Source organism: Bos taurus, chromosome 5 (genome assembly GCF_002263795.3).
Source record: "Bos taurus isolate L1 Dominette 01449 registration number 42190680 breed Hereford chromosome 5, ARS-UCD2.0, whole genome shotgun sequence".
NCBI classification, from domain to species: domain Eukaryota; kingdom Metazoa; phylum Chordata; class Mammalia; order Artiodactyla; family Bovidae; genus Bos; species Bos taurus.
The window spans coordinates 31,535,122-31,550,815 of record NC_037332.1 but is presented as its reverse complement, the minus strand read 5'-3'; the positions used below and the strand labels follow the sequence as shown (position 1 = coordinate 31,550,815).

The following is a 15,694-nucleotide window of genomic DNA, read 5'->3' as shown; positions in this document are numbered from 1 at the left end:
TTCATGGTTCACGTACTGTTGAAGCCTGGCTTGGAAAATTTTGAGCATTACTTTGCTAGTGTGTGAGATGAGTGCAATTGTGCTGTAGTTTGAACATTCTTTGGCATTGCCTTTCTTTGGGATTGGAATGAAAACTGACCTTTTCCAGTCCTGTGGCCACTGCTGAGTTTTCCAAATTTGCTGGCATATTGAGTGCAGCACTTTCACAGTATCATCTTTCAGGATTTGGAATAGCTCAACTGCAATTCCATCACCTCCACTAGCTTTGTTCGTAGTGATGCTTCCTAAATCCCACTTGACTTCACATTCCAGGATGTCTGGCTCTAGGTCAGTGATCACACCATCGTGGTTATCTGTGCCACGAAGATCGTTTTTGTATAGTTCTTCTGTGTATTCTTGCCACCTCTTTGTAATATCTTCTGCTTCCCTTAGGTCCATACCATTTCTGTCCCTTATTGTGCCCATCTTTGCATGAAATATTCCTTTGGTATCTCTAATTTTCTTGAAGAAATCTACAGTCTTTCTCGCTCTATTGTTTTCCTCTATTTCTTTGCGTTGATCATTAAGGAAGGCTTTCTTTCTCTCTCTTCTTGCTATTCTTTGGAACTCTGCAATCAAATGGTTATATCTTTCCTTTTCTCCTTTGCCTTTAGCTTCTCTTCTTTTCTCAGCTATTTGTAAGGCCTCCTCAGACAACCATTTTGCCTTTTTGTATTTCTTTTTCTTGGGGGTGGTCTTGATCATTGCCTCCTGTACAATGCCATGAACCTCTATCCATAGTTCTTCAGGGACTCTATCAGATCTAATCCCTTGAATCTATTTGTCACTTCCACTGTATAATCGTAAGGGATTTGATTCAGGTCATACCTGAATGATCTAGTGGTTTTTCCTACTTTCTTCAATTTAAGCCTGAATTTGGCAATAAGGAGTTCATGATCTGAGCCACAGTCAGCTCCTGTTCTTGTGTTTGCTGATTGTATAGAGCTTTCCCATCTTCAGCTGCAAAGAATATAATCAATCTGACTTTGTTATTGACCATCTGGTGATGTCCAGGTGTAGAGTCTTTTCTTGAATGAGGAGAGTGAAAGTGAAAAGAAAAGTGAATGTCACTCAGTCGTGCCCTGCTCTTTGTGATCCCATGGACTGTAGCCTGCCAGGCTCCTCTGTCCATGGGATTCTCCAGGCAAGAACACTGAAGTGGGTTGCCATTCTATTCCCTGGGGGATCATCCCAACCCAGGGATCAAACCTAGGTCTCCTGCCCGAAGAGAATGAAAGAGGCCAGAAAACAGCACAGAAAGGCCAGAAAAAATAAAAGAGGACAGGTCATTGCATGAATCATTATGACTGTAGGTAATGAACTGTGTATCTCCTACCCCTAATAAGGCCAGAGTTTGTCCTATTTATTATTCAGCAAACATTTATTGAATATGCTATATGCAGTGCATTGTGTTTGATGTGAGGCATAAAAAAACCACACACGCTCTTTCAGGAAACTTGGAATTTCATTACATTCCCAAGAAGCCCACATGTCTCACACAGACACCCCTATAATTTTACCAAGTCTAGCTGGTACACTGAAGAGGAGAGTGGCCCCTGACTCTCTGACTTTCTCTCATTTTTTTCAGCTGCAAGAAGATGCTCGGACTCGAGGTAAAAAGCAATATTTCAAGGTTTGGGTAAACCAAGGGTGAGGGGAGGGAATAAGAACGAGTTTATATCAAAGCCTCAACGTGGGAGCTTCATTTGGCTGAAAGCTGGAGTCTGGGTCCCGCTAGTCTCTCCTCTTTCTGGTCCAGTTATCTGGACAGAGACAGCAGGGTCCCTTTCTCCCTTGGAATGGCTGTTGAGGGCCAGAGGACACTCTCAGCCCTGTCAGACATGGCACTTGTCAGGAGAGGAGAGACAACAATCGGAGGGAAGCTTCCCAGCTCTGTGTTTAGGGTTTAGGAGGCACAGAAGAGTGGGGAAGCCAAAATGGAATGATTATTTAGGGTAGTCAAATTATAGTACTCAAATGATCATATGCAGATTTTAAGTTTCAAATTAAAACATGTAGGTGCTGTGCTTAGTTGGCTCAGTCATGTCCAACACTTTGCAACCCCATGGACTGTAGCATACCAGGCTCCTCTATCCATGGGGATTTTCCAGGCAAGAATACTGGAGTGGATTGCCATGCCCTCCTCCAGGAGCCTAGAATTATAGCATAAATTTAGCCATAGTTGGAGTTCCTTCTTTTCAAAAAGAAACTTATAAATAAGGGCTTTTCAAACATTTGAATGTATACAAATTACCTTGGTACTTAATTCAATAGGCCTGAGACTCATGTGATGCTGGAACCTGTGGTTCATGAATCAGACTTTGAATACTAAGGATATAAATGAATTCACTGAAATATCCTCTAATGTCACAAACACACACTACTATATATAAAACAGATAACCAACAAGGACTTACTGTATAGCACAGGGAACTCCACTCAACATTCTGTAACAACCCATATGGGGAAAGAATCTGAAAAAGAATGAATATACGTATACATATAATTGAATCACTTTGCTGTACACCTGAAACTGACATAACATTGGAAATCAACTACTTTTTTATTTTTAATTCAATGTATATTATTTTAATATTTGTCCATAAGAACATTTATAACTGATCATCTAATTTGGGTTAAATGTGTCGCTGTGCTTAGTTGTTCAGTTGTGTCTGACTCTTTGTGATCCCATGGACTATAGCCCGCCAGGATTCTCCAGGCAGGAATACTTGAGTTGGGTGCCATTGCCTACTCCAAGAAATCTTCCTGGTCCAGGGATCAGACCCATGTCTCTTCTGTCTCCTGCACTGGCTGGTGGATTATTTACCACTAGTGACTCCTGGGAAGCCCAGAAGTATCACTACTCAGTTTTGTCTTTTGAAGTGTTCTCCAAACAGGACTTGCTCAGTGATGTAAGCTATTTTGTTTTCATTCTGTAGCATGTGCTATCTCTGTACGGTTGGAGGTGGTCTTAGCTTTGGAGGTGCACATAAGATTAATAGCATTCAGTGAGTGGTGTACTGAAAGTATCCGTAAGTTACCACCCAGGTATACACGTGTTCCCCTTGTTGATGTATGGCAAAACCAATACGATATTGTAAAGTCATTAACCTCCAATTAAAATAAATAAATTTATATTAAAAAAAAAGTTACCACCCAGGAATCTCTGCTGAATTCTGAATATCAGTTTCCATTCCTTGGGCCCATGCAGGGCAGCAGACAGGACCAAAAATATGGAAATATGGCCAAGCAGAATCCATCTTGAGGTACAGGGAAAACTTCTCTTGGCGGCCAAGGCCTAAGGGTCTTCAGGTCAAAAGGGTTAAGTTTATCTAAGCTTGAAAGATGTTCTCGTTTATTCAAGGAAGGCTGTTTTCCAAATAGGTCACTACAGGCCCTGGAATACCTGCTTGATGACCCAATGTCAAAAACATGGATTTAGGATCTTGATTGTTGTTGTTTTCTGCTTCCTAAAAGGTGGGTGGGTGGGGGAATTCAGAATAAGACAAGAAGAATTCTTCTCATTGTATTTTCCATACTAGAAAAGGAGACAAGGTGGATTAGAAGACAGAGCTAGCAAGGAGACAGAGATAGCATATGCTGCAGAATGAAAACAAAATAGCTTACATCACTGAGCAAGTCCTGTTTGGAGAACACTTCAAAAGACAAAACTGAGTAGTGATACTTCTGGGCTTCCCAGGTGTCACTAGTGGTAAAGAATCCACTAATGACACTAATCTAGTGTCAGTGCCCTGGGACTGAGGAATTGGACTAACTCCAAATGCCCAGAGCTGGTTAAATCTGGTGGCCATGATTCGATATATACTTTGTAAGTGACCAGATGTCCAGTGTCACGTTCTGCAACTGCCTCTCTGACAGGCCTATAGTTCTTTAGCTTCTCCGCAAGTTCTGGTCTTTCCCACTTTGACTGGCCATACTCCAAACTAAGGATGTGAGCAGGGCTCAAGGCTTCTAAGGAGATACTTTCAGACCCCTGCAATGGAATGACTCCTTCCTGTGTCCCATTCAGGGATGAGCTCCGTGACACCCACATCATCTGCATCCAAGATTGGGTAAGTGACCCTCTTTTGAGAGTCCCTAAGGGAGATAGCATCCACCTGGATATGGTGTAGTGACTAGGAATACTGCAGTCTCTGAGCCTTGAGTCTTCAGAACACTGTACTTCCAACGTATCTCTCTGGAGATGGTCCCCTACCACTCTCAATTAATGGTGAACAACAGAGCCAGGGCTTCTTCCTTCATCCTCAGCCCCACCAGAAATCTCTGGAATTTCAGGATCAGTCTGCACCTCACCATACAGATTTGGGGAAATTCTATTCACTCAATTTCGGAGAAGGCAATGGCACCCCACTCCAGTACTCTTGCCTGGAAAATCCCATGGACAGAGGAGCCTGGTAGGCTACAGTCCATGGGGTCGCTAAGAGTCGGACACGACTGAGCGACTTCCCTTTAACTTTTCACTTTCATGCATTGGAGAAGGAAATGGCAACCCACTCCAGTGTTCTTGCTTGGAGAATCCCAGGGACGGGGAGCCTGATGGGCTGCTGTCTATGGGGTCGCACAGAGTCGGACACGACTGAAGCAACTTAGCAGCAGCAGCAGCATTCACTCAATTTAAGGGAAAAAAGGAGATGCAGAAAGAATGACAAATAAGAAAGGAAAGCCACACAAAGGAAAAAAAAAAAGTAAAATGAGGAACTTAGAAAGAGGACTTAGAAAAAGAAAATTTTAAAAACTTGAAAGTCCAATGCCTCAACATTGGGAGATGTCCATTTATTTTCCATCCAAAAGAAAGACTAGGAGGAAAAAAATCAGGCTATACCACCAGAGATTTAATTTAGATACTAGGAAAAACTTAGTGAAAATGGAAAAACCGTGTACTGGGTAGTAAGAGAGCAGCAGCATATTCAGCAGAGGACTTCGGAAATACTTTTAAAAATCACTTTGACCTGTTTCAGATACGGTTCCACCTGAACCAGGAAATGGATAAGGTGAACTTCCTAGATCCCTGTTTCAACCCAATCCTATTCTAGAGAGTTGACCCTAGTGAAGTAAAAAAGCATTCCTCTTAAAAAAATATATCCCTATAGTTTAAATTGATCATTGCTGAAACCATGAAAGGAATAATGGACTGGAGATCTCATATTTACATAAATCTTAAATGTAATTATTATAAACCTTTACATATGAAGAGCACTTTTGATTGGTCAAAACCATATTGGATCAATGATTTTACTTTATTTCAGTATCCCTCTCTGAGGCAAACATGAGGAATTTACCTGAATTTCCTGATGAAAACATGGGCTCTGATAAGACACATCTCCTAATCCCATTAAGGGCACTCTCTTATAGGTCACAAGATCATCAGGGAATTGCAATTCCCAGAGCTAGTGATGCCTGTTACTGGTGAAGTCTGACAACAAAATAAATCCTTAAGGACAGTGGAGGCCAGGGAGGGGGCCCCAGGGATGGGATCTCTCTCCCTCATACATTCACAGCCTCTCTTATTTGGTACAAAGCACCAAGACTTCAGATGCTGCAACGACCCCAAAGTTGGGAAGACTGCTGTCAGGCACTGGAGAGCAGCCATCAGGGATCCAGGCCCAAAACCTAAGAGGACAGTCCTCTGATCAATCAGCTTGCTACCCTCAACCCTAATCCAACAATCAATGAAGAAGACCACCTTCAGGTATTTCACCGAGGTCTTTCCCCTGAACTCCACCCTTCATATCCTCAGGAACCCAGGCCTCATCAAGTCCTCACTCTACTATGGCAGAGTAGCAAACTCCATTCCCTCTCCAAAGCTGGGGTTACCTGAGGAACAATCAGTTGAGAAGGTAGAAGCCTGAGGGCAGGGCCAAGCTGAGATCTTTCAGTTTCTTGATTGAGGAAGAGCCAGACAGAGTGAGTCAGGTACAGATCTGTATAGGGAGGAGTGTTCAGAAATTGAGAGAGATAATTATGGGATAGAGAAATGGAAAGATAGAAAGTTTAAAAACACAGTAAGAAACATGAGGTCCATTATCCCCTTCGGGAAAGTACTCTGGAAACCTATGTTATTTTGAGGACTTAATTCAGAAACAAGAGTCAAATACTGTAGGTCCACAATAGACTTCATTGTCAAGATTTTCATTAATAAAGCAGTTAAATAAACTGCCCTCAAAGGAGCTGCTTAAGTGATAGCCCATTTCCTCAACCTTTCAAACTCCCTGACTCTAGTTTCATCTGACACCTAATCTCATTTGGAGAAAAAGACCATTCTCAGATATTTATTTGTGTCACAGGCTAAGCTAGTGATACCCTCTCTATGGCCCTATATAAAACTTACTGGGAACTGCTGAAAACAGAATCTGAGTGATGAATGGTAGAGAAAATCAGGTTCATCTGCATGTGTCTAAGTACAATGACTCTGTGTATTTTCCTGAATAGTCCCATTTCAAATATTTTATCTCATCTCCCCCATATAGCATCAAAATACAAAATGTCCCAATATTTTGGCAACAAGATCACACCTTTCTGAAAGAATATATACACCCACAAAACCTCTGTCATCATTTCAAACTCACTTGTGACTCAGAAATTAAGGCAGAAAATGTCCTTTCTCCTCAGTACAGGATAGGCAGCAAGTGTAGGACAGCAAAGCATGGGCACCTACAGAGAAAGACAATGGTGTACAACCAGTGGGTCTCCTCCCTCAGTGTGTGTTTGATATCCTGGGAAACAGTCATGAGGGCAGAAGTATCATCTGTAGGACTGATTTTAATTTCGGTGCCATCTTCCTGGTAAACTAAATTTCTTTTATTCTCATCCATATGACTATGAAATCTAGGGCACAGCTTTGGTTGCCTGAAAAACAAAGTTATTGGGAAGGCATCACCACTGATCTGGAAGAGGGAGTGATACTCATGGGCAGAGATGCCAAGGTCTATGTCTACAACCGGGAACCTGGAAATCAAGTGAGACCTACATACATCACAACTGCCAAGCAAAGAAACCAGCAAACAACTGATAAAAATAAATGTGGTGTAAAAGACGTCTATCCGATTGGCTCTTAGTGGGTAGTGGAATGTAGTGCTTGAATGTCCAAGTATGGTCTTGCATTTGGTTCAGAGAACAGCATAGGTTAGAAGAAGATCTGGATTAGAAAGTCACAAACCCATTTTAATTTTACCCAACTTATGGATTCATAGGTCTCAGTTTCCTCCCCTATAAATAAGGAAACATAACTAGAAAATGCTGGAGGCTCCTTTCATTTCTAATATCTTGTGATCTGACGAGCCTCACAGTCTATGACTCCAACATGGCTATATCCCCCAAAACTACAGAAAAAGCCAACTAGTCCAAAAATACTTCCTGCAAGAAAAAAACTACTTAGGATATTTATCAAAGATGTTGCAAACACATATAAAGCATATATCATGACATAAAAGGTGGAGTTTTTAATCATTACTTGTTCTTTTCCCAATAAAATTTAGACAAAAAGAAAATAACATTAAAAATGATACAACATAGAATTTAAAACCAGTGGTGAGAATTTGTCACAATACCAGTAAAATAATAAATAAAAATCCATTCTAACAATAAAATAAGTTTTAAAAAGTATCACCTCATTAGATACTGACTTGGCATTTGTTGAGAGACAAATCTTGAGTTTTTAAATTGAGACTACAAAAGTAATGGAATTTTTTTCACATGATAGAGAGACCCCATAATTTCAGGGTTGTACTGAAAACAGAAACAACACAAGAATCCCTTATATTTTATGCCAATTCAGAAGTATTTAAAACGCTTTCAGTGCTTTTCCCAGTTCCCAGAGCAGATAAATATAAATCCCTGTAAGACATTTTATAGAAGTTGACAGACAGTAAAATTCATCAAGAAAAATAGGCAAAAAAAAAACTTTTAAGGACTATTGATGAAGTTACCTTCAAAATTTTACTTCTAAAAGTCAAGAGAATGAGAAGACAAGTCACATATTGGCAGAAAATATTTGCAAAAGACACATCAGATAAACAAAAATATACCAAAAAATGTTTAAAACTCAACAATAAGAAAATGAACAACTAAGTTTAAAAATTGAGAACAGACTGCTCACTAAAGAAGATATACAAAGAGTTCAGTCGCTCAGTCGTGTCCGACTCTTTGCGACCCCATGAATTGCAGCACGCCAGGCCTCCCAGTCCATCACCAACTCCCAGAGTTCACACAGACTCACGTCCATCGAGTCAGTGATGTCATCCAGCCATCTCATCCTCTGTCGTCCCCTTCTCCTCCTGCCTCCAATCCCTCCCAGCATCAGAGTCTTTTCCAATGAGTCAACTCTTTGCATGAGGTGGCCAAAGTACTGGAGTTTCAGCTTAAGCATCATTCCTTCCAAAGAAATCCCAGGGCTGATCTCCTTCAGAATGGCCTGGTTGGATCTCCTTGCAGTCCAAGAGACTCTCAAGAATCTTCTCCAACACCACAGTTCAAAAGCATCACTTCTTTGGTGCTCAGCTTTCTTCACAGTCCAACTCTCACATCCATACATGACTACTGGAAAAACCATAGCCTTAACTAGATGGACCTTGTTGGCAAAGTAATGTCTCTGCTTTTGAATATGCTATCTAGGTTGGTCATAACTTTCTTTCCAAGGAGTAAGTGTCTTTTCATTTCATGGGTTAATATTCCGGAAAGCATGAAAGAAAATAAGTGCAAACGTGCTCTATAATCAAAATGTACCTCAAAGGGAAAGAAAAGAAGAGGGAGAGGGTGGGATGATTTGGGAGAATTGCGTTGAAACATGTATAATATCATATAAGAAACGAATCGCCAGTCCAGGTTCGATACAGGATACAGGATGCTTGGGGCTGGTGCACTGGGATGACCCAGAGGGATGATACGGGGAGGAAGGTGGGAGGGGGGTTAAGGATGGGGAACATGTGTATACCCGTGGTGGATTCATGTTGATGTATGGCAAAACCAATACAATATTGTAATTAGCCTCCAATTAAAATAAATACATTTAAATTTAAAAAAAAAAGTTACTCTAAAAACAAAAAACAAAAAACATAGCTCATAAAGCCCTGGAGAGGCGAGGCGAGAGAAGGCCCCGCGCGCTGGATGCCTGGTTCCACACCACTGTTTACCGTGTGGTTTGGCACCAACAGGTGGATTCGGCTCCTGCAGATCAGGTGGCTGGTGGCAAGAAGGGAGAGGACTGTGAAGAAGGTTCGAGCTTAGAAGGCAGCCTGCCCCAGGGCCAACGCAAGCACACCTCTCCTCGTGGCCCCTCCGCAGCACTCACAGGTGCTTTGGCCCTTGGCCTCAGTCTAACTACATAGGCCGGCTCCACCCACCTGGCAGCACCATGGTAATCGTGATGAAGCTTAAAGCTGGTTTCTTCAAGCTGGCTCCTTCGGCCATGGTGCTAGCATAATGGAGGACAAGCTGACGGAAGTCGTCGAGACCTGAGAGAGTGAGGAGCAGAAGCAGTGTGTGGCATCCTGAGAATCATCAAACCCCGCAACCAAGTACTCAGTCCATCCCCATCCTGCGCCAGTACGGCTCCTGGGAGGTCAGTGAGGGCTACTGGGTCCAGCAGAGCTTAGCATTGCACACCCTGCAAAGTAAGTATTGGTTAGTGAGAAGATGTGAGTGCAGATAAAGTAAAAGCTTTGGTTTGCCTGCTGACGTATAAATGTGCTATGTTGATGTGCCATTTGGCAGTGCTAAAGCTGATGTTAAGATCAATCCCAGGAACCAGACTGATAATTAAGTGGAAAAGATCACAAGGAATTCACCATGGAGCTGGAAAAACAGAGCTTTATTGATCCCGGCATTGATGTGCCTTCCCCAGTCAGGGCCACAGGTGAGTGAGAAAATGTCCTGGATTGCTGATACCTGTGACAGCACCGTTGGGCACTGAGATATTAATGCACATCCCTGCTATTACTGGTAAATCCATCAGTCAGAGTGGCATCCACAGAGGTATCTCTGCCACTGGTAATGGTGTTTGCCATGGGATTGAAAATTTCCTCAGTGAAGTTTCTTACACAAGCATTTTACGAATACACCGGGATTTGGAGATAAAACATTTCTTTCCAGAGATTTGGTAATGTGGGCCTATACTGTATGGCATATTTACATCATATTGGTGCTAAATGTGTTGATGGTGGTGAAGTTGATGGTAGCACATGAAATTCAGATGGCACTGACCCAAAGGAACTAGAAGACTACAAATTGCAACATGAATCAATTCTGGACTTCCCCAAGGCAAAACCCTTGGAAGGAAGCATCTTGGAAGCAGACTGTGACATACCAGTCCCTGCAGCCAATGAGAAGCAGTTGACCAAATCCAGTGCATTGAAAGCAAGATCATTGCTGAAGCTGCCAGTGGGTCAACAACTCCAGAACCTTAGTTTTTTCTGGGGAAGAACAGTATGGTTATTTCTGATCTCTACATGAATGCTAAGGGCTTCCCTGGTAACTCAGACAGTAAAGAATCGGCCCACAATGCGGGAGACCAGGGTTTGATCCCTGGGTCGGAAAGATCCCCTGGAGAAGGGAATGGCAACCCACTCCAGTATTCTTGCCTGGAGAATCCCATGGACAGAGGACCTGGCAGGCTACAGTTCATGGGGTCTCAAGAGTTGGACACAACTGAGTGACTAACACACATATACACACTTGAATGCTAAGGGAGTGGCTGAGGAATATAATCATGTCAGCTGTGGCCATTTGACCTTCAAATATGACAGATTCTAACCATCACTTGCTCACGTTTTTTCAAGAGAATTTAGAAAGAAAATTTGGAGGGTGTGGTGGAAATATTCCCATTGTACCCACAGCAGATTCTAAAACAGAGTACCAGGTACATCCAAGAAAGATATTGTGTAATTTGGTTTAGCTTACACTATGGAATTTTCTGCCAGGCAAATCATGCCCACAGCCACAAAGTATAACCTAGGATTGGCTGCCTATGTCAGTGCCACTGAGAAAGTCTTTGGGGTATACAATGAAGCTGGTTAACTTCTTCACTACCCTATTTATCTATAACTTCTGCTAAACTATCATAAGTTCTATAACCACAGATATCTTTTTCTGTTACAGACATTATTCTCAACAAGTCAACCCAAATCAGCCCTTTAAGAAAGAAATTAAGGTTTAGAATATCATAGACAGGTTGAAGAGTGTGAAAGTATTACAGAAATTAACTGTGCCAGAGGGCTGTTTGGAATATCATACCTTTAAATAAAAAGACTCTTTTCATCTAGTCATGCTCCCTTGCTCCATAGCTTGTTCTCAATATGTTAGTTACCTGTTGTTTGACCTCAGTAATCAGTTGCTTGCAATATTTTGCTCTTGCCAACTCTGAGATGGGACTGTAACTTCACATTTAAGAAGTGAGTGTGTAGCATTTTCGGAAAGTGGTATGGTCCTTAAGTGAGTTTTATTACTTCACATCAGCAAAATAACTCAATTTCACAGGTTGCAAGCAAAAATAACAGTTGTTTCTCTTTATGAAATCCATTATTTTAGAATGAAGTAAGGACACGATGCTGTAATAAAATTGCCTTTAATCACTTAAGCCTATACTGGAAGCAATGAATGCTTATAAACATGAGTTTAGAAAGCTAGCATTTTTATGATATCAGCGGTATCATTTGTAGCTCATCAGTTCTGTATTGTTATCCTGCAAACATAAAAAGCTAGATGGATAATTGCTACAGTTTTGAATATAACAACTATCCATCTATAGAGGATAGATGGTGGAAGCTGTTTTTGTTATGGCTCTTTGAATTTGCTAAATGCAAATATGACATGCAGTCCAAAAAATGCAGTAATCTCCTTATCATGTTAATTAGTTTTTCATTTCTCTAATTATCTATTGAATTCAAGTAGAGTAACCCAGAAAAATACTACTTAGTCTCCTTGTCTGGAGTCTGCCTGGCAGCTCTAAGCACTGCCGATGTCCCCAGCCCTGCCTGATTTTGTATCCCTTTTCTTTTAGAGGCCGCACATATACACACAAGCTTAATTAACACAGTGGAGCTTAAAACATTGAGTTGAGTGTTTTGTTTGGCATTTTTTAGTTAAGGCCTTTTGAACAGCAGAATATCAGTGAAACACTAGACATTATTTATGTAATGAGTGAGTCATTTTTTTAAAAACAGACATTCTCTTTCAGAAATTTCTAATTACTGTGTAATTTTATGACTTAACCTGGTAATAAAATTTACTGTTTAAAATTTACCTTTCAAAACAAAACAAAACAAAAAAATGAAAGGGAAATATTTTCAGACAAGAAATAGCTGAAGACATTTGGCACCAGTATACTTTCCCAACAGAAATAACTGAAAATATTTTTTATACAGAAGGAATAAGTTCCTAAATGGAAACATTTTGAAATAGAGGAATGAATTTAGAGCAGCTGAAAGTTTGAACATGTAGGTAAATTTAAATGGCTATTGATCTCATAATAATAATAATGTCTTGAGGAACATTATACACACATGTACATATGCATACATACATACACACATAATCAAAATACATGATAATAACTTTACAAAAGGCTGGAGAGGGGCAAAAGTTTAAAACTATGCTGAGATCTTTATATTGTCCCAAAAATACTATAAAGTACTCATTTACGGGATGCATATGCCAAAATGGGACTTCCTAGGTGGCTCAGTAGTAAAGAATATGCCTGCCAAGCAGGAGACACAGGTTTTATCCTTGGGTCAGAAATATCCCCTGGAGAAGGAAATGGAAACCCACTCCAATATTCTTGCCTGGGAAATCCCTTGGACAGAGGAGCCTGGTGGGCTACAGTCCACGGGGTCACAAAGGCTCGGACATGATTTAGTGAAACAACATCAACATGTGCTAATATCCAGGGTAACAACTAAAACAGGGGTAAAATTTTGTCTCTTAACAGAAAGAAAAGGTTTTTTCTTTTTAAAGATTTTTTTTTTTTTTTAAGTTGATCCAAAAGAAAGTAATAGAGAAAAAGGATATCAAACAGGTATGACAGTAGTAAGATGGGAAGTTAAATCCAACACATCACTAAGTATATTAAGTGTGATGGACTAAATACTGACTAAAAGAGATTATCAACCAAATTCTGCTTTATCTTAAATATCAGACACAGAAAGTTTGACAACAAAAGCACAAAAAAATTCTACATCTTCTAAATAAAAAAAAAAGCTTGTAAGGCAATAATAGGGGCTACCTCTGTGGTTCAGCTGGTAAAGAACGTACCTGCCAATGCAGAAGACGCAAGAGATACAGGTTCATCCTCTAGGTCAGGAAGATTCCTTGGAGAAAGGAATGGCAACCCACTTCAGTATTCTTGCCTGGAAAATTCCACAAACAAAGGAGTCCTTGGGGTTGAAGAGTCAGACATGATTGAGCACACACACACCACCACCACCAAGGCAGCAATGAGAACTTGGTCAAAGGCTCTCCTTTGTCTTTTTCCAGGGAGAGATGCTAGAGTTGGAGAGGTAAATCTAAGATTGTTGAAGTGGGATGGCACTTACAGTCAATTCTAGTTTGTACACATGAGGCAATATCAATAATCAATAATCCAGAGGTGCTTTTGGAAAATAAGCAGTCTAATTCAAAAGAATGGCTGTTGTTCAGTCGGTAAGTCATGTCCAACTCTTTGCAACCCCATAAACCACAGCATGTCAGGCTTCCCTGTCCCTCACTATTTCCCCAAGTTTGCTCAAACTCATGTCCATTGAGTTGGTGATACCACCCAACCATTTCATCTCCTGTCGCCCCCTTCTCCTCCTGCCCTCAATCTTTTCCAAAATCAGGGTCTCTTCCAAAGAGTCACCTCTTTACATCAGGTGGCCAAAGTATTGGATCTTCAGTTTCAGCATCAGTCTTTCCAATGAATATTTTGTGTTGATATCCTTTAGAATTGGCTGGTTTGATCTCCTTGCTGTCCAAGGGACTCTCAAGGGTCTTCTTCAGCACCGCAGTTCGAAATCATCAATTCTTTGGTGCTCGGCCTTCTTTATGGTCCAAAAAAATAGAGATAGTAGCATTTGAGAAGCAATATTCTCTTTAGCTCAAACACACAGGTATAGTCCTGGGCCTGGGATCACTGGAGCTGCTAAAAATAAAATTAAATGTTTTTTAAAGCCCAGTGTCCAGAAATCTCTTTTAAAAGGCTCCACATTTACCATTCCTCATTTTCAGGTCAGACACACAATGACTGAATTGAGTTAGGAAGCCTTTTATGATCCTATCATGTCTTTAATTAAAATGTCTGAATTTCATATTCTAATTGTTCAATTAAGTCACTGCTTTATGGATTTTTAAAGGTCCTTAAAATACCTGTTTCCAGGATCTTGATAGTATTTCAGCTGCTGTTTCAGTTAAAGAGTAAGCAAAGTACCAAGGAGAAATAAGTATCTATTTTTACAGAAATCTTTTTTGAATCTTCCATAAACATTGGGAGTGGCCCTATGTCAACCACCTTTTAGCATTATATCACTCTTTGTTCTTGGGAGATTCTCTCCTAGGCCAATTTTGAATAGTTTTTCTCCTGTTAACATCCAGGATATTGCATTAGTAACTTCCACAGCAGAGACTTTGGTGAGTGACAGGAGACTATGTTTTTGTAACAGGCATTGTTGCATGGCTTGGACACTTCCATTCCTATTTATAGCATGTATCCAACTGGCTGCCTTCAGAAAGTAGACCAATGCATCACCTTGGTATGCCAGTTCTCTGAGTCAGTAATTGGGTTATTTTGCTGAGTATCTATGTGATCTACTCTAATTTTCTTTCTAAAATTCCATAGGTCTTCCACAACTGTTCTTTACACACATTCTTTAATTGTTCATCCATCAAACATTTACTAGCTAGACCATTGGGCCACTGGCTATGGCCTAAGTCTGTGATAACCTGACTTTTTATGTACCATTTTACCAATTAGGACTTTGTTCTAGAGCAAAATTATTTTTGTACTGCTAGGGAACTGCTTTCAGTTCAGTACATTGTGCAGAATACTTTTGCCTTTTCAACAAGGGATTTACTGTCCACTGGGCACATCGCTGGAGAAGGAAATGGCAACCCACTCTAGTATTCTTGCCTGGAAAATCCCATGGACAGAGGAGCCTGGCAGGCTACAGTCCTTGGGGTTGCAAGGAGTCAGACAAAATAGCCACTGAGTAGGCATGCATGGCCACATAGCAGCAGGCTTCTACAAGAAATGTCATTTTTCAATACAGGAGCTCCCACTGGTGGAGCAAGAGACCATTACACTTCAATGAGAAGGGGTCATAAAAGTCAGAGCATTTAGATCCTACCAATAGAGAGGCTACCTACTCATGAATATGAAACCATGTACAAGCACTGTGTCCTTGTCTTTTGAAGTAAAATGCTGATTCAAGAATTAATGATTGGGAAATGTGAAGATACAGAAACAAAGAATAGTTGTTGGACTAGGGAACTGATAACAATTTAGACTATAATTCTGCCACATAATTAGTATTACCATACACCCAGTTCCCTGGAAGATAGAAAGGCCTGACACACATTCCTAAGTTGTTTTACAGAAAGCAGACTCCCCTCCAGACGAAAACTGCTGACCACAAGAACATACACCCTCGATTGGTTGAAACCAGAAGGCTGA

The 15,694-nt window shown here is 40.8% G+C and overlaps 1 protein-coding gene and 1 pseudogene across 1 annotated transcript in view; both read left to right on the top strand.

Annotated features, from left to right (window-relative positions):
- C5H12orf54 (chromosome 5 C12orf54 homolog) overlaps positions 1-7,099 on the top strand; it is a 24,459-nt gene extending 17,360 nt beyond the window's left edge. The window contains 5 exon segments of the mRNA NM_001076992.2: positions 1,628-1,652; positions 4,070-4,112; positions 5,580-5,709; positions 5,711-5,749; positions 6,890-7,099. Coding sequence (NP_001070460.1) covers positions 1,628-1,652; positions 4,070-4,112; positions 5,580-5,709; positions 5,711-5,749; positions 6,890-6,910 — 258 coding nt within the window. The 3' untranslated portion in view covers positions 6,911-7,099.
- On the top strand, positions 6,966-15,694 carry LOC101907855 (glutamate dehydrogenase 1, mitochondrial-like; annotated as a pseudogene).